The following is a 25,791-nucleotide window of genomic DNA, read 5'->3' on the forward strand; positions in this document are numbered from 1 at the left end:
ACCTCGTGATGGAGTAGCATTTGGAATAGATAGGAGGGATGGAGAGTGCCATGGAATAGCGGGGAAGAGAGTGATATGCAAGGGAACTGCACAGTGCACAGGAACTCACCAAGTGGCCTAGCAGCCAGGGAGGCACAGTGGAAGAGGAGTGAAAGGGAAGACGGTCAGAGCACAGATTGGGCCTGTTGGATCCGAGGCTCATAGCTTCCTGAACTTTATCATCCTGACTCTGAAGTCTTGCAGTCTGCGCGAGCGCTCCCATTGTCCTCGCACCACTGAGTGATTTATGCTCACTATCTGTTGCCGTTTAATAAACCAAATCTTTCTTTTACATAACCCAACGATGCTCAGGCTGCTGGCTCTGTGAAGTACATGACTCTTATTTGCCAATCTGCTATATTGTTGATATTTTAATCTATCTTCACGTTGCCATGGGTGGTTGGGATTGGTGTGGTGCCAAAGACAACTTATGGCAAGGGATGGACCTGAGATCCTAGGCCTACATCAAGGCGTGAATGGTGGTCCCGGACTCTTAAGGTCACCATAGTTCCATACTTAAGTTTCAAACATGGGACTTCATCACACAGGATACCTAAATACCTTCCTAACTGATCGACTCACCTTTCTGTATCTTACCACCATTACACTGCATTTTGCCCACTACAGAGCCACTTAGAGCTCACTACTCTGCCCGCAGAATTGTTGCCCCAAACTTACATCACCACCCAACTACTCACTGATCAGTGGCTCTCCCGGTATCCCAGCGCAGACAGTAAATAGATCCTGTGCTCTTCTCTCTGGATAACCTTAAACACAAATTTCATTGCTGCAAACCACCTAGAACCATACTAGCACTAAAAACGGAGGTACCTCTGACCTGAACTCATAAACACCTCAGGTTCTGCACCTGCCTGTCCCCCTATTTTCTATTTCCTCATTCATTAGGTGCTTTATGCAGTTCAAGCATGCAGAATTAACCGCTTCAGAGCGCTAAACACACTAATACTCCTCCATCTCGCTCCCCTTATCCATGCATCGAGAGCCCAACAAAATAGCTACATCCTATCCGCTCTCAAATGGCTGAAGACCGCTTTACATTACATTACCCTTTGGCATTCAATTATCATGCCTGCTAGAGGCCAATAACGACCAGTCCATTTATGCCCTTGCAGAATATATAGAGAAGGTGTCACGACTCGCTCCCTTCGCTCCCGTTCCCACCACTTGGGGGCATGATTTGGGGTTTATTCCCTACTGGACCTTTCCTCCGAACCTTATGCTACAGTGCTGTGATGAATTGGGAGCGCTAAATCCCTATTTTCCAAGCTACTTCCCTTCCGGATCCATTCCAGGTTTTTGGCAGCCAGCATGCTTCTTTAACCAAATGACTATGCTTCCCAGAATGCCTGGCCTACTGCTCCACCTCCACCCTTGCAGGACAAGGTTGGGTGGAGGATAGGCAACACCTGTGGCTGCAGGTGCAGCAATCAGCACACCTGAGGCGTGTGCTCGTTAAGCAGCTTTAAAAGCCTCAGTCTTACTTCAGTCCAGCGCTGGTCATCGTTTGCAGTGTTCCTGTTGCGACTAGTCCCTTGTTCCTTGTTCCTTGCCTTTGTACCTAGTTCCTAGTTCCTGTTTTCTTGTTCCTCCGCCCTGAATTTCGGATTCATGCGCTAATTGATTTCTGCTCCCTTGATTCTCTTTTTGTCTTCCTCTGTTTGCAGGCAGCATTTCTCAGTGCTTTCCCCTTTTAGATGCAGCCCAGTTTGTCTGTGTTCTATATTTCTTTGATTCTGTCCTTTGCTGCTGTAAACCCGTATGCCTTAGCCTTCCTCTTAGATTAGCTTCCTGTCTTTTCCTTGGAGGGGTAGGGGGAAGTTTGCATTGGTTATTTTGTTTTTCCCTGCTCCTGATCCTTATTTTCCATTGGGATCCATTCCATGTTTTCCATTGCACAACTGCATTTATTTCCCATTTGATATTTAGGTGTGGTGTGCGGTTGTAGCTAGCTCCTGTGTGAATGCTTATGTTTTCCTCACTAATTTGTAAACACTATTCCAACTTAGGTATTTAGTTTTCCTCCCATTGCTGTTATAGCCTTTCTGGGTCCCAGTTTCATCAACAGGATTCGTGGGCTAGCTGACATTAAAGAGGTTTATCTCGTCCTCGTGAGTACTGTTCTTTAGTTCCCTTATTTAATTCCATCAAGAGTGTTAGTTCACAGATCCTGTCATTGCTTGCCCTCCACGTGGGTTTAGTGCTGTCAGTACCTGTAACAGCAATTGGGGGTAAGGCGCTTGCCGACTTTCCTCGCGGTCAGGTGCTTACCCCACATCCCTTTTCATATATTGGTTTTGTTGTCACACTCTATTTGCACTCCTGCGTTCTAGCATACATGAGTTGTTGTTCCTGTGTGCACATAGTTTAATTCGAAGCCTTTCACTGTGTAATTTAGTGCACATTTCCCTTGCCATATTCGCTGCCTTTGTACTCGCCTGACTAATCCTGACAGAAGGCTCGAAAGCATAGACTTGTCTAACAATAGATTGTTGAACATTTTTTTTCAATTTTTAGCATTAGGGCAGACCACACTATAAAGACAAACAAATCTATTTGGAGCATGTCCTGGTTTGCGAGGGAATTGGACACATGCATGGAGAGTAAGTGCTCTTGTGGCAGGCAGATACAGAATGCGGTGACTTCCACGGGGAGCGGTCATGGGGCAAATGTACACACTGGGAAACTCTGGGGCTCCTGACCGCACCTCAGGTTTGTAGTGGGTTTCAGAGCCCACAAATGACCTGCAAATGTTGCAGGAGTGGCCCACACACCTGCAGTCCACTGTTTAAAAGGATCAAGCAAGCAACTTAATAGCCTTAATGCTGGCCTACAGGCTCATTCATGTCATTATCATGCATCCTCAGTCCCTACTTCATCTCGAGATGCATGGTTGTTTTAAAGATGGGGTAAAACAGAGTCTGACGTGAGAGAAGTTGGGGTTAGTGATTACTAGAAGATGTGTGCATTTCTATGGCTAAATTCTTGCCATTCTAATGCATGTTATACATTTTCCACTCTCCTCACATTGTTGGGGAAAGTTTTCTAATGTTGGTAATAGGAACATTCAACTTATTAAATAATATTTCCTTCTAGGCTGGTATTGAAGGTTTGTCAAAATGGTATTTTCAATTACACTGTTTAATAACAGAAAATCAAAAATGTACACTTCTATATGGTACCTCCAACTATGTTTTAAACTTTAAATTCTTAGGTCATCTTTGTTCTCCTTTGTCTTTCAGTGGGTCCACATACTTCTGCTTCTTCAGGAAGTACTGTTGTGTTGCAGCATAGTAGACATAGATGTTTCTGTAATAGCAGAAGTTGGCATACGGCTAGCTGGATTATTTGAAAATGTGGCTGATTCCTCAACAAAATGTGCAAAGAAGTCAGGTAAATGGTTTGCATCCCTCAAATAAAGATGTCTGTTTTCCCTGTTGACTTGATTAAGTTACATGGCATCATGGCGCCGTACAGTTTCTCATCAGTATAGATTCCCTGTTAATTAGTTGTGTGCAAATGTATACGCTTCTAAGTTAGGCTAGGTTATCAGTATCCATTGCCTGCTAGATCAATCAAGTCACTACTACCACAATCAACAGTTAGGCCTCTGTTTTTTTTAACGTAGACTGATGTAAATATAGTGGTCCTAAGGAAAGAATAGTAACACTGGAAAAGATGCAAGCTGATTTGTGGTGCATGTTACAGCTATACCGTATTCAAACATGATAAAATAACAGTATAGGCAAGTGATACTGGGGTATTCCACTTCTGTCTTTACATTCGTATTCCTGCATCACTGAAGAGTCATGTTAGCTCGCCATGAACGGTAGAATTTATTTAAGTTGATTTACGGATCTATGAATGGCTATGAATCCATTCCCCAGACGACAGATTAAGTTACTCTTTTCACTGCAGCCATTGATTTTCAGTAGTACGGCACTCCAAGTCTCATGAAATGAGACACGGTCAGCCATTGGCCCTTTCCTAAAAGCAAATAAGTCAATTCCATCTTTTTGGAGCTTGCTCATGGCCTGTAACTTCAACCCTCTATCTCAATGTATTATTTCTCTTCCTATAACTGTAAATCGTGTTCTTCCAATTGACTGAGCTGGCAATCTTTATTTGAGTTTTAATCTGCAAACCCAATTTATATATATTTTATGTCACCAGTTGCTGGCTAATTGAGGCTTGGTTTCTGGTCTTGGTTGAGCCAATCTCTGGTACATCTTCCTTGTATGTTTTAAGGATGCAGAAGGAGGAGACTGACACACAGGTGGCATAGTGATTGATATAAACGTTTATTCAGTATCAAAATAAAGACAAAGTAGACCACCAGAGGGCCGCGGACCAAGATGGCTGTGCAGTGACAGAGCCCCGCCGGGCACTGTCATTTTTGAGGATTTAACACTTACCCCCAGCAATCTGAGAAGCGTCGCTTCCCATGGCGGTTGCGAACGACTGCTTGGTGGAGCAGATCCGACCCAAGGGACGTCCTTCCCTCGGCAGTGTTGAGGCAGCAAGGCCGCCCTGGTACACGCCGACAGCAGAGCGCAAACCCTCCAGGCCAAGGATGAGCCAGCAGAGGCCAGGGCATCCACTACTCCGGCCAACATCCAGCAGTGAGACGCGCCCCCCCTCCCCAGCCCCACCCCCAACCCCCAGTGTCTCGGGTATAGACGAGATGCATACGTGGCCGGAAATCTGAGGCCGAATACAGCCGAGTGAAGTGCTGAGAGGCGCCCGCCAGAGAGACACACCAGCGGACAGTACCGGAGGGAGGCAGGCTAGAAGCGCACACGAGGTGCGAACTACGGCCTCTGTAAGGAGAACCTCTGAGAGGCATCGGCCTTGCCCTGCCTCCCCTGCACAAGGTCTGGAATGTATGGGCAGGCTCGGAGCAGAGGGATAAGAGGATCCCCTGCAGTGAACGGGTCTGGCGTGAACGGGCCCGTTAAGGAGACACGACTTTGCACAATTGGAACAGCAAACAAGGTGAGGAGGAGCCCCAGGCCCCCTGAGGTGAAACACTGAGCAGAGCAGAGGGAGCCAAGATAGACCTGCACCCTGGGGCCTGTGGGTGCTACAGAGGTGAGGTGCATAGACTGACACCCGCAGTGGGAAGGGGCCTGGGAATATTTCAGACCCTGTGTCCAGATCCATGTTTCCTGCCTGCCACCTCCACCAAGAGCATTTTGGAGACCGATGCCCCAAATCTGGAGCAGCATTTAAGGTGAAGAGTCATCCAGGGCAACAAAGACAGAACCACTGAGACAGTGTGGCATACTGGAACACAGGGGTGCTGAGGGGCAGTTGTGCAGGGGCTGCAGATGGACTCATTCCGGGCTCAGGTTCCTCTCATCACCCTACCGGTGAACGCAGCGTCATAAAGAATGGGCGGGGCCGCTCTAAGGACTGGTGCACCAGGAGCAGGGCAGTGAACGAGGCAGGGAGGAGCCCCGGACCCCCTGAAGCAATAGTAAATAGTGCAGTAGTTCACAGGCCATCACCAGGACCGGCCCCAGGTCTCCCCTGCCTGACATTGCAGCGACCGTGGGGCCAGGGACACAATGAAACTTGGATGGAGGGGGCCCCCTTAGCTGGAAGTTTGCCACTCATGGGACCTGGACACATAAGTAAAGAGGTGACCAGAGAGCGCGACCAGGGCCAAGACTAGGTCCGACCTGTGCTCACCCGGTGATACCCAGCCACTCTGGAGTCATCTCGGTACCCTACCCTCGTCTGGGGGATACCAGCTCAGAGATAGGATCCCTAAAACGCTTTAGGGGAGACTCAGGGAAAGATCGAAGAGAACCACTGAGCGCCAAGGATGCCATGGCGGACGGAGAAAGTGCACCAGCCCTGATCAGGTAGGACGTAAAAGAAATTTTCCAGGAGATTAAGGCCATCCGTACAGACATTCAAGCAGCAATTTGTGACCTCAAAGGGCGAGTCAACAAACTCCAAGAGAAGATGGAGGGGATGGAAAATAATCACTTGCAGGTCGATATTTTAGATATGAAATACGAAATTCGGTTGACAGATCTCAATTCCTGTGAATTCCTGAAATTGAACAACCTCGAAACTAGGGAGCGTCGCAATAACCAGCGCATCCTTGGGGTGAGAGAACAGAAGGGGAGAGACGGCAATGGATGTAGGAAGGAAGGTCCAGGGTCTGATTAATTCCATCTTCACGGCCGATGGGGGGGGAAAGAAGTTCAATTGGAGAGGACCCACAGGGCTTGGGGGGGGCGGTGCAGGTGGCAGAGGCCCAAGATTCACAGTGGTACGCTTCCTGAGGTATAGGGAGAAGATTGAAGTGCTGGAGAGAGCTAAGCGTCTGGGTAATATCAAATTCGAAGGAGACATAGTGAAAGTGTGTGAGGGCTTGTTAGGTCTTTCTTTGTCCTGACGGAGAGACTGTCGCCCCCTAACGCAATGGCTCACGGAGAGGGGGATTAGCTACCGCTGGTCCTTCCCTTTTGTGCTAACATTCGAAAGACGAGAGGTGGACTACTGAATCCGCAGTTGGTGCAGCGATGGAATTGAGCCAGGAGAACACCCAAAGTGCAAAGGGGAGAATGCCAGGGGGCAGAAAATATAAGAAGTTCAACACCCGACCGACAGCGAAATAAGAAGGAGGTTTTAGGGTAATGTGCGGATGTAGACATAGGCCTTAAGTGGTGGAGGACACTCTGGAGTGGAGGGGGGAGGGAGATTTTATGTGAGACCGTGGGCAAAGCAAGGTCACCCCTGATGGCCCATCACAAGGTGGGCGTCTCACAGGAAGATGGGCGGAGGAGGGGAGGGGATATAAAGGGGAGGCGGGGAGGTGGGGAGGTAGCCTAATGCAGAAGGCTTGGGTTCTCGACTTAATACACAAAATCCCTCAAGCTCTGTTGTTATCACAAGGGCTGGAGGGGCGCGGAGGGTTCACAGGGGATGCACAGTTTGTGAGAAGGTGGAGGGTATGTCTTCATACAGAGCAGAGTGGTCAGGAAATTGCCTACTAAGCGATTGCTGCTTGGGAAGGAATTCCGTAACAGAGGATTTGACATAATGATGGTACAAGAGACTAGGCTAGCTCAAGGGGAGGAAAGGCGTATCGCAGGGACCCACATTGGACAGGTCTTTTGGGCCTCTGCGTGGGGTTGGCATCCTGTTGAACCGAAGAATCCGAATTATTGACAGACTGGTTTGGGGGAGGGCGGACGGAAGGGCCCTGGTAGTCTCTGGGACCCACGAAGGAGTGCAGCTGACCATTGCCATGGTTTATTGCCCAAACACGGGACAGTCCAAGTTTCTACAGGTAGTCATGGGGGAAATACTCAGCCGTACAGTGGGCTTACTGTTGCTCGGGGGGAGGGGGGGGACTTTAACATGTTGGCAGACTGGGCGGTGGACCACAGTGGTGGGCTGGATGAACCCGGCAGGGGGGTGTAGCATATGCAGACAGAGGGCTCATTGACTACATGAATAACCAAGGGTTGATAGATGTGTGGAGGGATTGCCATCCGGGAGACATGGGCTTTACCTTTTTCTCTCCATTCCACGGGTCCCGAACAAGGATTGACTAATGGTTTGAGCATCACCAGCACATCAAAAATGTTTCCACGAGCGATCTTGTCCCCACCAGTACATGGTCGACATGGGCATAGTGTTGATGGGCCTGAGACCCAGGGAATCACTGTGGCAATGTAACAACACCCTTTTGAGTGACGTCGCTTTCGGCAAAGAAATGGGGAGGCTATAGATGAATACTTCTGCGTTAATTGATACGGGGGAGGTGGAACTGGGTTTGGTATGGGATGCAGCCAAGGCGACTTGGAGGGGCCTCCTGATGAGAGAGGGCTCGGCAAAAAAGAGAGTCAGGGCCCATATGGTTGAGAAACTAAGGAGTGAAATCCGCAGGTTGGAAACATCAGGATTGGATGAGGCAGGGAAGAGAGGAGGATAACCTATGGTTGGCATGGGAAAAACGCCAGGAGTTTAAAGAATTGGAGGTAGGGAAGGTGGTTTCCGGTCTACAGTTCCTTAACCAAAGATATTATGAGAAGGGGGATAAAGCCGATGCCCTGTTTGCAGCCAGACTCCGGGGTCAGAGGGCTGAATGGTGGGTATCGGCTATTAAGAAACCAGGTTGGCACTTACACACCTCAGCGGGAGAGGTGGTGCAGCAATTAGCCACATTCTATGAGCAATTATAAGGAATAGAAGGGGAGGTTGATTATGGGGAGCTAGATGGATACTTACAGGACGTGCCCCTGCCGAACCCCCAAGGAAGTGAGATTGCACAGGCCAATTACCGAGGAGGAAGTGCTGAGGGCAATTAGCAGCTGGAAGTTGGGGAAGGCCCTGGGAGATGACTGGTATACAGCTCAGTTTTTATAAGGTTTTTGCTGGCTTCCTGGCCCAACACTTGGAAAATCTGTTTAATAGTATCCTGACCCCGGGGAGGGCACCCCCCTCTTTTGGTAGAGTGCTGATAACTGTCATACCTAAGACAGGACATGATCCTGAGAGTTGTAAATCTTATCGCCCCATCTCCCTTTTAAATGTCGATGCCAAGATTTTCACCAAGGTCCTTGTCACGAGAATGGAGGGGCTCATGCCAAAATTATTCCACACCGATCCGGTTGTGTTCATTCAGGGCAGGCAGGGCACCGATACCTTGCGCAAAACGCAGAGAAGGCGTTCAGTCACGTTGATTGGAGTTTGCTCTACGGGGTCCTGCACAAATACGGGCATGGGGAGCAGATTCTGAGAGGAATACGGGCACTATGTGCGTCTCCGGTCACCCGGGTGACAGTTAATGGGCGGCTTTCAAGGTAGTTTGACCTGATGAGCGGTACGAGACAGGGTTGCCCCCTCTCACCTCTTCTGGTTGTGCTAATGATGCAGGTGCTCGTGGAGCGACTCAGGAGGTCCCCCATGTCGAGGGAATTGGGGTAGGGGGAGGGAATTCAAGGTGGGGATTTACGCAGATGATGTGTTGCTACATCTGTTTAATCCTACGACCTCTACTCCAGCAGCCTTGGCAATAATTGAGGAGTACGGTCGGTTTTCAGGCTTCAGGGTGAATAAAGAAAAGTCGGTCATCTTCCCTTTCTCTGAAGATAGCCATAGGAACGTGGAGGAGCTCAGGCCTCTCAGTCTTGAAATACAGAAGGATACCATCAGATACTTTGGAGTTACTGTTGTTGGACCTGGGGAGGACCGGGGTCAAGCCAACTACCCCCCTCTTTAGCAAGCTATTTAGTGAGATGGCCACCTGGGGCAAGGGACAGCTGTCTTGGATGGGGTGGCTTAATGCCATAAAAATGAACCTTCTCCCGAGGGTGTTCTACCTCTTCCAGATGTTACCAGTAAGGGCCCCAGAGACCCTCTTGAGGGAGGCCAAGACACGGATCCTGCGTTTCCTATGGCAAAATCAGAGACCCAGGGTGGGGTACGAGATGCTAATAATGGCAAAAGACTGAGGAGGTGTGGGGTTCCCAGATTTAATGCTATATTACACAGCTGCACCGCTCAGCGCAATGGTGCCACATCTGCGGGAAGAAAACCAACACATGTTCCCTGCAACGGTGGGGGGAATGGCTCTGGGTCCCCAGGGCGCGGCTCCCGCGGAGAATCCGTGATCACGCATTCCTCAGGGTTTATTGGGAGTTGCTGAATAAAGGGGGGGGTTAAAAGCGGAGTCACTTCATGGCCCTCCACGATGAGTCATATCTGGGCCCCCCCAGTGCGAGACGACATACCCGAACCTGGGAGATAACAGGAATAGTTTGAGGGAGGACTTTCGCCTCCGAGGCCGAGACCGAGGGGGCTAACCCCCAAAAAAGAAAAGGGGAAACATCGGCGGAAGACGAAGAAGAGGTCCCATTCTAGTAGCCACTCTTACTCGTTTTTGTAGCACAAGAAAAAAAAGAGGCTAATGGCACCGTTGAGATTCCGAGTCTTCGATAGAAGGAGGTAAGCCATCGGCTGGGCCGACCACTTGGAAAGAGTGGAATGATTTCAAAACCCAAATGCCGGATATGTTCCAGAAACATGCTGCGGCGGTTGCCCCCTGACCCCCACCCAAGTAGCAGGCCTCAGAGGCAGCACTGGCGCTTGCAAGCCCCAGTGTCGATGGCGTCAGCATCGGGGAAAGTCTGCGCTCAATGCCAAAGAAGGCTCAGAAACCTTCAATGACGGAGCCTTCCTGTGTACCGCAAGGCCTGAGCGTCCCGATGCCATCTCTGTGCCCATGCCCTGATAGACGCTGACAGTCACCTTATCAGTGCCGAAGGACAAGCCCTTGGCGCAGACGATCAGCAACAGATCTTTGCTCTGCTCTCCCGGACCAGCTTTTTCGGTAACTTGACATCCATCTTCGGCGCTGATGAGAGATGATCAGGGAAGGATCGATCCCCTTTACATGGGGACAGGGCCGTCGTCTATTTCGAGGATCAAGCTGACATTTTGGCATTGGCACAAGGGCTCCATGATGCCAGCAGACCGGACAGGTTACGAGTTAACCAACATAATGAACGAGTGTCCGGTTACTGAAAGGACTATGCCTCTAAACACAGTGATTGCCGATCCAGTAGCCCCCCTGTGTTAGCATCCTTGCTCAGTCCCTCCAGTCAGTTCTGCTATGACTGGGAAGGACATGCCAGCAAGAGGAGACCCGCCATTTTGTCTTCTCACCATTCCCCGGAAGGTTTTGTCATGCAGTCTGCCACAATTTCCACCAGACCAGCATCTTCAACCTCGATTCTGCCTCCTGACAGGGAAGGTAAAGAATTGACGCCATGGCTAAGAAGGTTTTTACTTCGGGCAGCATGGCTCTGAAAGCTATTACATGGCCAGTGGTTTCGCTAAATACTTGCCTGGCCTCTGGAAGGCAGTGGAACATGCGATGCAGTATATCCCTGAGGGGGGGAGACACAAGATGGCTTTGTACAGCTGGTAGAGGATGGGGAAGAGGTGTTCAGGCAGTCGCTGCAAACGGGCCTGGATGTGGCAGACTGCGTGGGCCATTCAATGGGGCAGCAGCTATAGCACTGAGGAGGCAGTCCTATTTGTGATATTCAGGCTTTTCGCCTAATGTCCAAAACAGACTGCTAGACATGCCCTTTCAGGGTGAATTCCTTTTCAGCCAGAAGGCCGACAACTCCCTAGAAGAATTTAAAGAGTCAAAGATCGCTGTGAAGTCGCTGGGATTAGCTGTGCAGCCGGCAAAACCTACCTTCAGCTTTGCCTCTAGGGGCAGAGGCTACAGACGTTATGTGCCTTACGGTAGGAAAGCACAGCTCCTCTCAGCCAGGCAAGGACAGAAGCCTTTCTCGCGCCCCGGAAGGGGGGCTTTCAGAGGCCAGCAAGCAGCGGCAGCAGATCCGCCTTCTAAGCCACTTTGATTTTCTCCTTCCACAACTTGACATTTTGGTGGATGGCTGGCAGACCACTGGTCCCATTGGCAGGAGATTACCTCTGACGCCTGGGCCCTGGAGCTTGTGCAGTGGGGTTATTGTATGACTTTCAGAAGGAAACGCCTGGACAGATCCTCATCACCTCTGAGCCAACCGGGACAGGAGTTCCAGGAGGCTTCTGAGAGCCCTGTTGTTGAAGGGTGCAGTGAAGAGGTACCTCCCGATTAGACAGGATCGGGCTGGTATTCTCTGTATTTCCTGGTTCCCAAGAAAGGAGGTGGTCTCCATCCCATTTTGGACCTCAGGGCCTTGAACAAGTTCCTGTGAAAGGACAAGTTCAAGATAGTGACGTTGAGAGACATTCTTCATGCTCTCAAATTACAGGACTGGTTGGTGTCAATAGATCTGCAGGACGCTTATTTCCATGTGCCGATAAATCAAAAGGGAACGAGCACTATCAGTTCAAAGTGCTCCCCTTTGGGTTGACCTCCACTCCAAGGGTCTTCACCAAGCTTGTGGCAGTAGTCACAGCTCCTCTCAGGAGATCCAGAACCCATGTATTCCCATACCTGGACGACTGGCTGATCCGAGGGAAGTTGGCAGAGCAGGTTTTGTCCCATCTAGAGGACACCTGCTCACTACTCCAATGGCTGGGCTTCTCCTTGATCTTGAAGTCCCATGTGACGCCAGTCCAGAGGCTCCAGTTTATTGGAAGAGTCCTAGACACTCAGGTGGGGAAGGCCTTTCCCCTCCCGAGGAGAGGCAACAGCATTGCTGCTAGGAAAGATTTCATAATTGTATGTAATGTTCCCTCCATGTGTACACCACCAACCTTTTTGCTGCTGTTTAGACACCATAGAAGGACTTTGCCAGCTGCACTCCTCTGGGCTTTCTCTCACTTTTTATGGGGAAACTGACATGCCCTTAAGACAGCCAGTACTGGGAGACTTTGTTGCCCTTAGCCCTTTTCCCATGTTGCAACTTTTGTGCAACATGTAACAAGTAAACAATGTACCTTACAGTACAGTGTACTTGGGTCTCGTAGTCTATTACCATGACCCTAGATGCTCTCGTAGGACTTTTTTGGAGATGTGCAGATGTGTCATGGACAGGGCTGGTGGCAGCTTATCTTTTCATGTAATATAACCCTTTCCTGCCATGTTAACCGCGTTAACCGCATTTTGCACGAATAGGTGTCCTGGCTCCGAAATGGCCATGCCACGAGGTTCTTTCTCCTGTCCTTTGGCCATCTTACCCCTTTGCCTTCCCTAGGTCGAGCCGACCCGGGCCAGTCCTTATTTGGACATGCAGTTTCCCGTGAAACACCAAGCTTTTGCGGGCTTCCGCATGCCTTGTGTATCCTGCCTTCAGGATGTGGGCTGGGGTGTTTGTCCTCAATACACATCCTGGGTGCCGGAGAGTCTGGAGTGCCATGAATGACTGGGACCACCGTGCTCCATGATTGGTCCATGTATGGTGTGTGTGTTTGTGAGCAGATCTCCCATTGGGTCCTCTCCGTTTTGGCACGAAGGGAACTTTGGATAAGAGGAGGCTGAAAACACCCATACCATGTCGATCTCTGGAGTTCTCACTGAATGAAGGATAGTATCCAAGTATCCTGAAACTAGGAAGCTGAGTCGAGGAACCGCTGGTGACCCGCTGGAAGGTTTGGCACCCTGAGCCCGCTGTCGTCCCTTGGGACCCCTCTGCATCTGGTCAACCTAGGAGGTCTGCAAAGACGCTTCGACCCATTGGAATAGTGGGACTAACTATTCTCGGCACCTTCATCAAAACCTGCAAGTAAGCTTTCTCGGAAGTGTCTTTGGGCCAACCAGTGGCCTGACCAGCTTACCCAGTTGCTTTGCTCTGTCACCGCTGCCGTTTCGAGGAGGCCCTCGAAACTTGGTATACTGCTATCTCTGTGTCCACGGCACCCTCACACCGAATTCCGTACACTTGGCGTTTCCAGGTCTGAAGTGAGGCGAGTGCACCAGGACCGGAGCATATGCGGTTACCGCGTTGCTCTGCCGCAGCAACGACCCTTGCAAGTGCACTGCCTTTGTGACACTCTTACCCCTGAAGCCTGCTGCAGTGAAACCAGGTTGATCCATCTACCCGGCGAGGAGAAATTGCCACTGTCCCGTTTGGGAATCCTCACTGTATCTCAGGAACTGAAAGCCGCAGAGACGTCCGTCCTTTTTGTCGCGTTCAAACCTACAAGCGAAGTGGACTGAACTGGCGAAGTTTGAGTCCGAGAGCGCGTGGGAGGGGTGAGTATTCTAAAAACTAACCGGTGACCCTAGCGCCGGGGCCCCTTTTTACACATGAGTGGCTCCTGAGGGTCCCTCTCCTTTCCACTGCTAGTGCAAACCTGCAACTCCATCCCGCACTCTGGCCCTGCCTCTGCCTCTGCCTTCATCGCCTCATCCACCTTCCTGAGCTGCTAGAAACCCCTGAAGAGACCCTGTTTCACCCATTGGAACAACCGCGTGCACTTGCATTGCATGTACTTTTGAGCACAAGGCTTCTCTCTTCTTGAGGCTTGGACTGCCTCTTAGTTAGGTGTGTTGCTGATGTCGAAAGGGGTTTAAAGACTACCTGCACTGCCTGTTTCCTTCCCATCTAGGTTGTCGACATATTTCGTGCAGCTAACCCCTTACACCCCAGTGGTCTTGTATATATATTGTATTGCTTGTGTTGTGTTGGTTTACTTAGTATTGCTGTGATTCTTTTGCTATGGTATGAGTTACAAAGGCCTTGTAATAAATGTGTCTATATTTTTGATATAACACCTGTCTGGGAGTAATTTCTAAGTCTCCTTGCTTTGTGTGCTCATTGAGGTCTTTCAGTCACCCTCTCCCCTCCTGAGACTTAGTCTTGACCTCCGCCATAGCTACCTTGATTGGTCTGGCTTGTCCAGAGGTTACCCTTTTCCAAGAAACTAGGCTGGCCTTCTGAACCTCTGCCCACCAGGTCACAGTTCAGAAATCCATCTTAACAATTGCACAGATAGGGAACCAGTTCCGGAACTATGCCGCCTTACCAGCGGCTTCCTTCCTCTGCCTTTTAGACCTCATGGCATCCTATATCTTTCTAGGGCCAGAAGTTAGGCTGCACATGAGATCTGTTCAGTGGTTCATATGAGGCCAGTGGTCCCAGTACCTCAGAATCCGCTATGATTCCCTCAGGGTGTCCAGGTCAGTGATCGACAACCTTGGTTGATGGGCCGACAGCAGCAATCTCATGGCGGGGGAACCCTTCTGGCCTCTGTGGCCTCAGGCCAGAGTGTTAACGGATGCGTCTCTAGAGGTTTGGGGGCGCTCGCTGCGAGGACTTGCAGGTGAGTGGCCTTTGGTCAGCAATGGAAGCCAGGTGGTACATAAACAGACTGGACTTGCGAGCCATCAGGCTAGCACTGAGAGTGTTTGCCCCGTCTCTGAAAGGAAGCATGTCCTGATTCTGATTGACAATACTGTGGCCATGCACTACATGAACAAGCAAGGGGCATGTGCTCCCTGCCCCTCTGCAGAGAGGCGATGCAGCTGTGGTTCTGGCTATTGGAGAACCGGATCTTTGTATTGGCCGTTCATCTGGTGGGGACGAAGAACAGTTTGGCGAATGCTCTGAGCAGGCAGAGCACGGTTTCACATGAGTGGGAAGTTTATCGGGAAGTCCTAGAGAAGGTCTTCTCTCGCTGGGGTACCCCATCAGTGGACCTGTTTGCTATGGAGTCCAACAGCAATTGCAGACAGTTCTGCTTGAGTGAATTGCCAGCAAATGACAAACTAGGGGATGTGTTTCTGGTGGATAGGGCCTTCCCTCTTCACTACGCTTTCTGTCTGATTCCCGTTATTCCTTGAGTTCTCAGAAGGTTCAAGCGGTTTCGAGGTACCATGATCTTGATTGCCCCAGACAGGGCAAGGAGGACGTGTTACTCAGACCTCCCTGATCTGACCATCTCTCCAGTTGCCTCGGTGCCTGGATCTCGTAACCCAGTTGGAGGTTTTGGTGCTCCACCTGAACCCAGAGTCCCTCAACCTTCATGTGTGGCTCTTGCGAGGATGAGATATGATGGTTGGGGCCTTTCTGAGGAGGTACTCTAGGTGTTGCTGGCCGCACACACCATCTACAAGATCTCTGTATGCGTGCAGGTAGACTAGTTTTGAGGCGTGGTGCAGGGAACGCAAGATTGACCCATCTCTTGCCCTCCCAATGCAGTGATGGAGTTCCTTCTGTAACTGGCCTCGGTAGGCTTTCAGGTCAACACAAGAGGTCCCCAGATCAAGGTTATTATCTTACAATTCCGGTTATGACCTAATTCCTGAAGGGCCTTGTGAATAGGTTTCCACCAACTCCCTTTGTTGTCCCAGATTGGGATCTTAATCTGGTTCTGACATTCTTGATGGCAGCTCTGTTTGAGCCCATGCATATTTGCTCTTTGCGACTGCTCTCTTTGAAGATAGATTTCTTAGTTCCGATAACGTTGTCTAGGCGGGTTTAGTGGATTGCAGGTCCTTTGCTGCAAACAGCCATTTTTGCGTTTTTTTTTCCCGCGAGAAGGTCTCACTGAAAGTAAGGCCGGGATTTCTGCACAGGTGGTATCGGAGTTTCATCTGTCACATGCCATAGACCTGCCAGTCTTTAACCCACCTATGCGCCCTTCTAAAGAAAAGGAGCGTTTCCATTGGCTAGATCCCAGAAGGGCCCTGAGTTTCTACGTCGAAAATCTGATTAACTCTCCGTCCCTAACCCATAAAGGTCTGGCAGTAACAAAACAAACACTATCCCCGTGGATCATTTTGTGGATTGCGGAGTGCTATCCATCTGTAGGCAATGAGCTGCCTTCAGGCATCAGGGTGCACTCGACTAGAGGGATCTCTGCATCAACTGCCTTGCAAAGGGGGTTCCCAGTTAGGGATATCTGTCGTGCAGCAACTTGGTCCTCATTGCACACATTCACTTGACAATACAGTCTAGACGTTGCCTGTGGGGCTGATGCACGTTTTGACAGGGAGGTGCTACAAAATCTGTTAATATAACTTTCTGCCTGCCTCCTTTGCCTCACTGCTTGGGGAGTCTATCAGATGAGGAATCTGCGGGAGAAAGACAATCCATTGAAGGAGAAATTACTTATCGTAATGTTCTTTCTATAGATTCCTCTCCCGCAGATTCCTCATCTCCCCGCCCATCCAACCCTGCTCAGAAAGTGTTGGCAGTTGGTGTGCATTCCCTTTTTTAGTGGGTCGACACCTGGTTGATCGTCCTAGGATGACCTTTATTCTGATTCTCCGCAAGGTTTTCTTCCTTGGGGAAGTTATTGTTGTTAACCTCTTATGGGCCTTTTTTCTCAGTTTTCCTAAGCAGCTGTAGAGCTCGCGGGAATAAGGGGGGGGACTGAGGTGTGGGGCGTAGTGACATTGTATAATACGACACCCAACGTCACGTCCGGAGCCGACGATCGAGCACTGAGCGAGATCGATCGATGGCCAAGTCGATGTCCACTACACCCCCTGTCGAAGTTTTTCACAAGCAGCAGAGCTGGATAAGGATATCTCTCAGATGAGGAATCTGCGGGAGAAGAATCCATAGAAAGAACATTATGGTAAGTCATTTCTTCTTCGTTATTATTCTTGGTAATCAGCCTACAGAGTATAGAGAAGTGATAGGCAGACATACGTCACTCAGCTTAGTAAATGCTTAGCCATATGCAAGGTACATCTTTCCCTCTATGACCATCCATCCAGCCCTTCTCAGTGATCAAGAAAGGTGCCACCCACAGAGACATAAGGACTGGGCAAGGAAAGTCACTGGAGGCAACAAATGTGCATGGCAAAGAGTGAGTGATTTCATGCGCCCGGACATTTGTTAGCTCATTGATCAGCAAAGTGTTTTCTTCAGTCTCAATGCCAATATCCAACCGAGTATGGGGAGACGAGAAGCTTGGACCAAGGTATTAGTATTCACTACAGTGAGTACATTTCACTTTCGTATTTTTGTTGTAGTTTCAATTTTAATACTTGTACCGCGCACCAAAGGCCCGGAGGCATACGTGTGCTACATAAGGCTCGGTGGACAAAATCCATATGGTGTCTGCAGTCTTTTCACATTGTTTATTGTCTTTAAAATATTTACAGAATGAGATGGTCGATAAGTAATTTTTTATGTATTCTCCCCCTTCTTTTCCAGACAAAATTAAAGAACATGTTGACTTTGATACACCGAGAGAGAACCAGATACCTAGTATTTCATTGTTCTTGAAGGTATGGCACTGTATTACTTTAGCAACCTTAAACATTAAGGGCACATATAAATATTGCTTAAGATGAGTTCATTATTTTTTATTTAAGGGCTATTATAGAAAATGTCTGACTATTATTTGAGTTCAGACTTCTAAACTTGCAAGGCTATGACTTTTGATGAAAGGTTACGTCCCACATATGCAATGAGGCTATGGCTACGTCCCACATATGCTACGGCACACTCAATAAATTAAGGTCCAATGACAAGTGATTTGTGTTTCTCTTTTTTTCTTTAAACACTTTTTTTGTTACTGTTTTCTGTTTAAAAAATCAATAAATATATAAGGTGGAGGAGGTAGACAACAAAGTAACTACAAATTAATAGTTTCTGCAGCTAGCCTCACACTATTGTTCCAAAAATATAATGCAAAACTTGAAAGTAACATTACGAAAGAAAGAAATTAGTTGTATCCAGGCTTGCAACCCACATGGGCATGTGTGGGAACTTACGGCTGGTCCTGTTGGATTTTTATTTGATTTTGAAGCATTTATAACGCACAAACTGAGCAGTATTAACTGCATCTGGGCACAGATGATAACAAGCAAAAACGAAAATATGCTCCAATACTGTAACACGTGAACAAGAATTCCATGTCACCATGGGGAATCATTTAAAAAGAAAGATTTTCAGTGCTTTGCGAAAGAGAATGAGGGAATCCTTTGTTTTAAGCTCCCAGGGAAGACTATTCCAGAGCCTGGGGCCGTATACTGAAAACTGTATATCTCCCCTTGACACAACGGGGTGACAGGACCACCAGTAGAAGTTTAACCAACAGAGCGTAGCGTATGCGGCAGTTGGTATCTCAACAGCTTTTCAGCCAAATATGAAGGTGCCAAATTGGTCAGGCATTTGTAAATCAGGCAGAGTATTCGGAAATTGATTCTATCTTCAACCGGCAACTAATGTGGAGAACGGCGCAAAGCAAAAATATGGGAGGACTTTGGGACTTTTTAAATTAGCCTCATTGCCGCATTTTGTGCCCTTTGGAGCTGTATCAGGTGTTTGCGAGGTATCCTGGCTAGCATACCGTTACCATAATCGAGCAGGCAATTAACCAGTGCCCCCACAACACTAGCATGTTCTTCAGGTGGGAGATATGGCAAGGCAAATCGCAGAAGCAGCAAGGAACAGCAAACTGATTGCAGTTTTGCTTCTACCTGCATCTGGCATCCTAAGTTATCTTGCCATATGCAACCTATGTTTTTTTTATTTTTGAGGTACACTTAAGGCTAGATAGAGCCCATGCAACATGGGTATGGAGGAAGCTTTACATTGTCTGACAGAAGATGTTTTGGACCAAACAATGCCACTGCTGTTTTGCTGGGGTTAAGTTGGAACCAGTTCGAGACCATCCAATCTACCAAATCTTCCAGTCACTGTCCAATTTTGGGGAATGAATCTCTAAAATCCCCCATCTTCAGAAAATCTGGGTGTCATCAGCATAGGATTAAAACCCCACCCCATGACTCCTCAGGATGTCCATTAACTGTTGCATATATAAATTAAACAGAAGGGGTGAAAGTGACAAACCCTGGGGTACTCGACACTCTCTGGAATTAACGTCCGACAGAAAACTCCCCAGTATCACCTGTTGCCGGCATTCGGATTAAAAAGAACCAAACCATTTAATGTTGTGGTCTGAGCCCTTTCTGACCTAAAGAAATATTGTGGTCCACACTATAGAATGCCGCAGACAAGTCTAACATGATTATCAGGAACATCTCACCGAAGCCCAAAGATCATCCCAAACCGTCATCAGTGCTGTCTCTGTGCCAAATCCTGCCCGAAACCCAGATTGGTAGGGATGGAGCAAAGATAACATGATCATGCAGCTGAACTGTAATGACTTTTCCCAGCATTTTACCAAGCCAGGGCAGTCCAAACACCAGGCGAAAGTTCTGTAAATCGTTTGGAACCAAATTGGATTTTTTTAAACAGAGGGATTATGATGGAGCTTTTTAGCCTAGATGGCACTTTGCTTTGCCATAAGGAAGCATTGACAAACTGAGTCATGAAAGGAGTGATCTCTGATGCCAGGTGTTGAGCTGTGCCTGCTGGTAGATCGAATAGCAAGTCATTGGTAGGTTTGAGGGTCTTTTTTCAGGTTTAAAATGAGATCCCCCTCAAACTGTTTAAAAATCAAACTGACCTTGCGTATGCTGATACATGTGACTTTGGGTTTCAGATAAACCTCAAGCTCGGGTGCAGTGTTTAGAATTTGGATTGATGACCAGTTTTGCAAAGTTTTCTCTTGAATACCTTTTGATTTTCTTTTAAAAAAAAAACAAATTAAAAGCATTAGCTTGATTAACTGAGGGTTCAGCAGCTGAGGAGGTACTACCCGGCCTGTGATGGTGCCTCGATCACTACAACTGCTCGACGGTAAGCAGCTTGCTCCACCTCTCCTCATCAGTGGGTAGGCTGCGACCACAGGTCGGGTCCCGCTCTCTCACCTGGTTAATCTCACACACAATACATTCTGATTATTTACAGAAAATTAAATTGTTGAACAGAAATACAATATGAGCATAACCTAATGCGGAAGGAATATTCAAGATTGTAAAAAAACTAGTGAGTAGGTAGTAGGGAGCAGTATGTCACTGCAAATAAAATGTGCTAATGCAAAATAGTGGAATACAACTTAGTTCTGTGGTAAATTAAGTCACTGCTTCTCCTCTGCTCAATGTTCAGTAGTGGGAATCCGGTACATTTGGGACGTGGGAGGAATGTCTCGGAGAAGCAATCTAGTCTGGTGTTGGATTTGGTAGATACCAGTGCACAACACTGGAGGTGGTGATATTTACAACCACAATATTTAGTAACAGGGGCCAGAACACCCCCTACCACTCCCCCCAGTATCCTTTGCCAGCACTTGCCCTCAGGCTTCCTTTTCTGGACTAGCCGACTTGATCCTTCCTTCCCCCCCTCCTTCCCTGGCACTTGATGCCTTGGCCCGCCCAGCACTTGCCCACTCCCACCCTTGGGGGTACCCCACTCCTTCACTTCTCCCTCTACCCCCTTCTCCATGCACTTACCTCCTTTGTCATACACCTGCACAGTAGGATTGTCACACGGCCAATATAACCGTTTTTGTTCAACCTTTTGATTCCCATGCCCCCCAATCACCCCCACACACCCATCTTGTCTTGTGGCACCTGGAAACACTTGTGTATAGGCCCTGTACCAATGTCAAATAAAAAAAATAAATAAATAAATAACAGGTTTAACACAAATATATGTTCTGCGTTTTGTGTGTATATGTCTTTGTATTTCATTGTATCTGCAGAAACATTGGGACAATGTGTATTCAGGGTGGGACTGGCCACATGCTTGCATCCTCTTTGGGGCCTGAGCTTACAGTGCCTTTTTCATATTAGGAATAGTCTATGTGATACCCAGCTAATAGGAAATGTATGTGTGATCATGGATGTTGCATACTATATTCATTTTTGATGGATGGCTTAATAACAATAACAATGACAACATGGAATGAGAAGGACTCGAACAGCCTTTGCAAACGACAAAAGTACTTACTAGACTGTGTTGTACTCGGACTAATGTTTTCGTACAAGAACCAACATCTTTACTGGAGAAAGACTGTTCCTCTATTTTAGATAACAGATTTTATTTAGAGGCTTCCAGTTGGTATGAGCACGCGTTAAGGGATGTTCCTATATTGTTTAGAAAGGGACTAAGATATCCTCTAGGCAAGGTATGAGAAAGAGAGGTTTGTTTTAGCATAAGTGACTATTGAGAAAATGGGCTCGGTATATGGCCATTGCTGTGGTAGCACAAACGGTTTCTGCAAAAGCTTTCAGACAATCTGTCAACTTACTGGTCATAAGGTAGGTGGGGATAGGTTTATTAACCTGTTGGTGGTTGGCCATTCAGATACATAAGCTGATTTTGGGTTTTCTTGCGACCCATAAGCAGGGGAGTTAAAAACAATTGGCTGATGCACATCATCTGGCTCACATTAAGAGGGATTTCCACCCAGGGGAAAAGGAGTAGTCATTTTACTCCCATGTTCGTCATTCTTATTCACAAATCAAGATGCTTCTAATCTACGAAATTCTAGTAAGCAACGCCTTGCTGGTGGAAATCTAGAAGACTGGCATCTTTGATCATGCTGCCATGCTAAAACTGAAGTTAGCGGGCATTAGGCAAGGATCCCAAAGGTGAGATTTGGGGGGATATGTGTTTTTCAAGATGAGGCATATGTAAGCACTCTTATTGGAAATGATTAGGTAGTTGTTTAGAGAGGGAGCGGATCATTTGGTAACGTTAAGGAGCAAAGAACTAGATAAAATGAAAACTTTGGAACGAAAATTACGAAACAACTAAAAGAGAGATGCCCAAATGTGTGCCATCTGTGTGAGATGTGCTAGCAGGTAAGTGAATTTTGTAGTGTTGATAGGCAGTATGGCCGAAAAGGGGGTCTTCTACTGCAAGCAAAGCTATTTGGAACAGGGCGAAAGGGATGGGAGGATGGATGTGAAAACGATTGCAATAACGAATATCAGCTCCCTTGTGGACAATGCAGGGCTCCCTGTAATAACAAGTGTAGAGAGCTATAGAGAATAACATGACTATTATAGGACCTTAAGTGCAGAAATCATGGTTCCCTCAGATACATTTGGGCTGTAACAGTTAGATTCCTGGCACTGTGCCAAACTAGAGGAGGGAGAACATTTAGATTAGCTCAAAACTATCACAGGGCAACAGAAGGCACCACGGGCTGATGGATGTTCCGCAGAGTTCTACTAAATGTTTGACAACAATTTGGCTCCCGATTTTTTGTTGAATCAACTGCTTACAGTAGGAAAGTGAACTCTGCCACTCGATGAAATGGAATGAAAGAGGCATGTCACAAGGCTATCCACTTTTTCCTCTACTGTCTTGTTTTGACACATTTGTTAGTGTTGGCACAAACAATGTGACAAAACATTGTTAAGAGAAAATGGAGAAGGGGTGTTGAAATGCAGGATATCTGGTTGGCATGGTAACTAGCAATTTATTTTCTGTGATTTTTTGCCATGTACCACCAGGTGTGTGTTTTACAAGAGCCACACCAATTAGAACATCTCTTTGAAAGCATGTGCTTTCATCCTGCCTGTGATGCACAGTGATCCTTCTTTTTCTGTCTGTTCAGTCCACCCATTTCTGTGTTCCGAGCTATGTTATTTTTCAACCCCCATCTTCCAACACACCATTAACAGAAGCAGTCTCTTCACTTGTGAGCGCTGCCTGTCTTCTTTCCTTCTTGTGAGTCAAATACCACCTTCTCCCACCCAGTGCCAAACTTTGAGCATCCGAGGCATGGGTGAAGGCGTGTTGCCTCTATGTAGTCTGGTCTCTTCAAAAAAACTGTTCCCAAGCTGGGGCTTCCTCACTCACTTCCCCACCAATAGGATCTTGGCTCTCATTTTACCATTTCCGCCGCCGGATATCCCAGTGCGATAGGGATATTACAAGGGGCAGAGTAACGGTTAGTTCCTATTCCAATCGAGTCCAATAGGACTCCATGGGATGGGAACCACTGAAGCACCGCCACTGTTGCTAACGGTGCCAGTGCTTCAGTGAATACTCTGCCGGTAGGGGCCTGAACTACCAGCAGGTCAGGCCTGCGAGTTGTTCACTGCCCCTACCGGCAGACCTGGAGTGAGCCGGTCTGGTCACAACGCAGGAGCTGGTCGCATCAGCATTTTTTCCGGTGTTTTTAACCGACCGGCTCACTTGTAATGAGACCCTCTGACTGCAATTTCTCCTGAGCGCCATTGGAAGATTAAATGCACACTCCTGGAGACTCGCAGTATGTAGTTCTCCACTAATGGTTACCCTATTGCAATTTATACTGTATGCCGCTGATGTGGGAAAGCCTGAATGCTATAGCGGTCCCAATGAGTATATATGGCTTCTGGTTTGCAGGCATTTTACTGTTAGGGTAGGTGTTGAAGCAAATAAAATTAGCACCTAGCCCAGTGTGCAATATGTACACGTTAGGGTTGCATAGTGATATCTGTGAGGATCCTGGAGGCACCGTCCCATCTACCCCCATTTGATCCTCTTCTCAGGTGGCCATGGAAAGGCCATCACTTTTGAATCGTGACACTAGGGAGGGATATGCGAGGGAGGATCACCTGGGTGGAGGAACTTTGGAGAGTGGGTAGAGGATGGCTTCAGACAAGACGCAGTATTTCCCATTCCCTTTTACCAATGAACCTTCCATCCCAGAAATCTTTGTAGGATAGTGTCAAACCCCATCTTTATCTCTTATTAAAAATGATCGTCGGATATGTCATCAGTATAAAGGGGCAAGAAAGAGATCAATCAGGACGACACCTCCTCATATGACAAGGTTAAACCTACATCCGCCTTCTCTTGTCAATACAGTAAAATGTCAGAGTGCACTCTATAAACCTGCTTGGGGAGAAGGTTGCGTCAACCCGCTATGGAGCAGTCTGGAGAGGAGCTGGTGAAATGGCGGCTGAGCGGTGCAGGAGAGCAAGAAAGACGTCACAGCCTGAACAGGCTGTGAGAAGGTATGGAAGCCCTACATAATCCAGTGCTGGAGCTGGGGACACTGAAGACTCCACGGAGCCCCCAAAAGCAGCAGGAAGATTTGGAAGAGGCGAGTGCTGCTCGTCGTAGCTGCCAGCACATGAAAGGGGAGCTAGAGACTGCAGAGGAGAAAACCGAATGCACCCGGAGGAGCTGCTGTGTACTGGTTACTGGTGAGTGACAGAGAGGGAATAGTCACGGAAATATTTGCGAATACCTTGCGAGCTGCAAAGTGTTTCATGCATTATTGAATACCTAAGTAAAAGTTATGCAAAATATATGAAAGTACCGCACGAGTGGAAAGAGTGATGTGCATTTTCGAATACATTGAAAGCAAGTAAAAACATTGATGGACAAAGTGAAAGTATGACCCAAGTTAACGTGGGCTTAGGAAGCAAGTGAAAAGCAAATGGTGATCACGATTGTGAAGTGTGAAAGCAAGGTGGCGACAAAGAAAACACCCCACAAATTGAATGGTGTGAAAGTCACGTGGGAGAGGCAAGAAACTGCCAAAGAGAAAAAGAACTACAAGTAGACAATTGACAGTTTCAAAGAGGGAGCCTGTGTTGGCAAGGTAGTCCAATGAGAACAAGTGTGAATATAAGAAAGTTCTAAGGGTTATCTATTGTGTGACCTTAGTGGGTGGACTGTGTGGTCCGACAACTGCACCTAGACTGAGTAATTCCTACTTGGAGTGAACCAAGTAAAGTTAAGATACTGAAGCTGTTATGTCTATCAAGTATTAAAGTGATTCAAGAAAAGAGCAAGCTAAGTGAACTGTTTTAAAGCCTGGAAGGTTGCCAAGTTGGGAATACTTATTGAATGCCAAGAGAACTGACTGTGATTTTGAAGCTAAAAGAGCTGACTTCTTAGGGAAGGCAACCCCAAGACCCTTTGAACTGTGTTGAACTTGCGGAAGGAAACCCTGAGGCCTTTTGAAACTGTGCTGAACTTGAAGAAGGGAATTGGAGACCTTCTGGAACTGTGTTGAACTTGAGGAATGAACCCCAGGGTGTTTTGTGCTGCACTGTTTTGAACTTGCGGAAGGCACTGAACACTGTTTCATTGGTTGCTGACATCCCTGCACATTATATATCTCTAGTTGTTGAGGGCAAGTATAGGTTTTTTACACAGACGGATGTTTGAGTTGAACCTAAGGACACCGACTATCCTTAGTGTCTTTAGGTAGGGAAATCCCACCTTAGCATAGGGCAAGTTAGGCTTTACTCCATCCTTCCAAATAAGAAGTAAAATCCTTGATTTTAGAAAAAGTTAATCTGTTTTCTGTGTCTTATTTCATGATGCCTTCACATATCAGAGACATGTTTGTTAAATTAGTGGTTGTTCTTTTGTTCCCAAAATGCACTTTGATTTCATGCAGATCAACCAGCCACCCACATTCAGGGTTGGCCCTAGGGTGGTCCGTCATGGTGTCCCCCTGACAGGCACGAGAGGCAAC

At 47.7% G+C, this 25,791-nt stretch overlaps 1 protein-coding gene across 1 annotated transcript in view; it reads left to right on the forward strand.

The window, feature by feature from the left end:
* The window catches only part of CFAP54 (cilia and flagella associated protein 54), a 3,669,934-nt gene that overhangs the window by 1,093,586 nt on the left and 2,550,557 nt on the right, over window positions 1–25,791 (forward strand). Inside the window, exons 15-16 of the mRNA XM_069629416.1 lie at window positions 3,300–3,450; window positions 17,658–17,731. Coding sequence (XP_069485517.1) covers window positions 3,300–3,450; window positions 17,658–17,731 — 225 coding nt within the window. The remainder of the gene's footprint in view (window positions 1–3,299; window positions 3,451–17,657; window positions 17,732–25,791) is intronic.

The sequence above is a fragment of the Ambystoma mexicanum genome, chromosome 12, assembly GCF_040938575.1.
Source record: "Ambystoma mexicanum isolate Mex_15411 chromosome 12, UKY_AmexF1_1, whole genome shotgun sequence".
NCBI lineage: Eukaryota > Metazoa > Chordata > Amphibia > Caudata > Ambystomatidae > Ambystoma > Ambystoma mexicanum.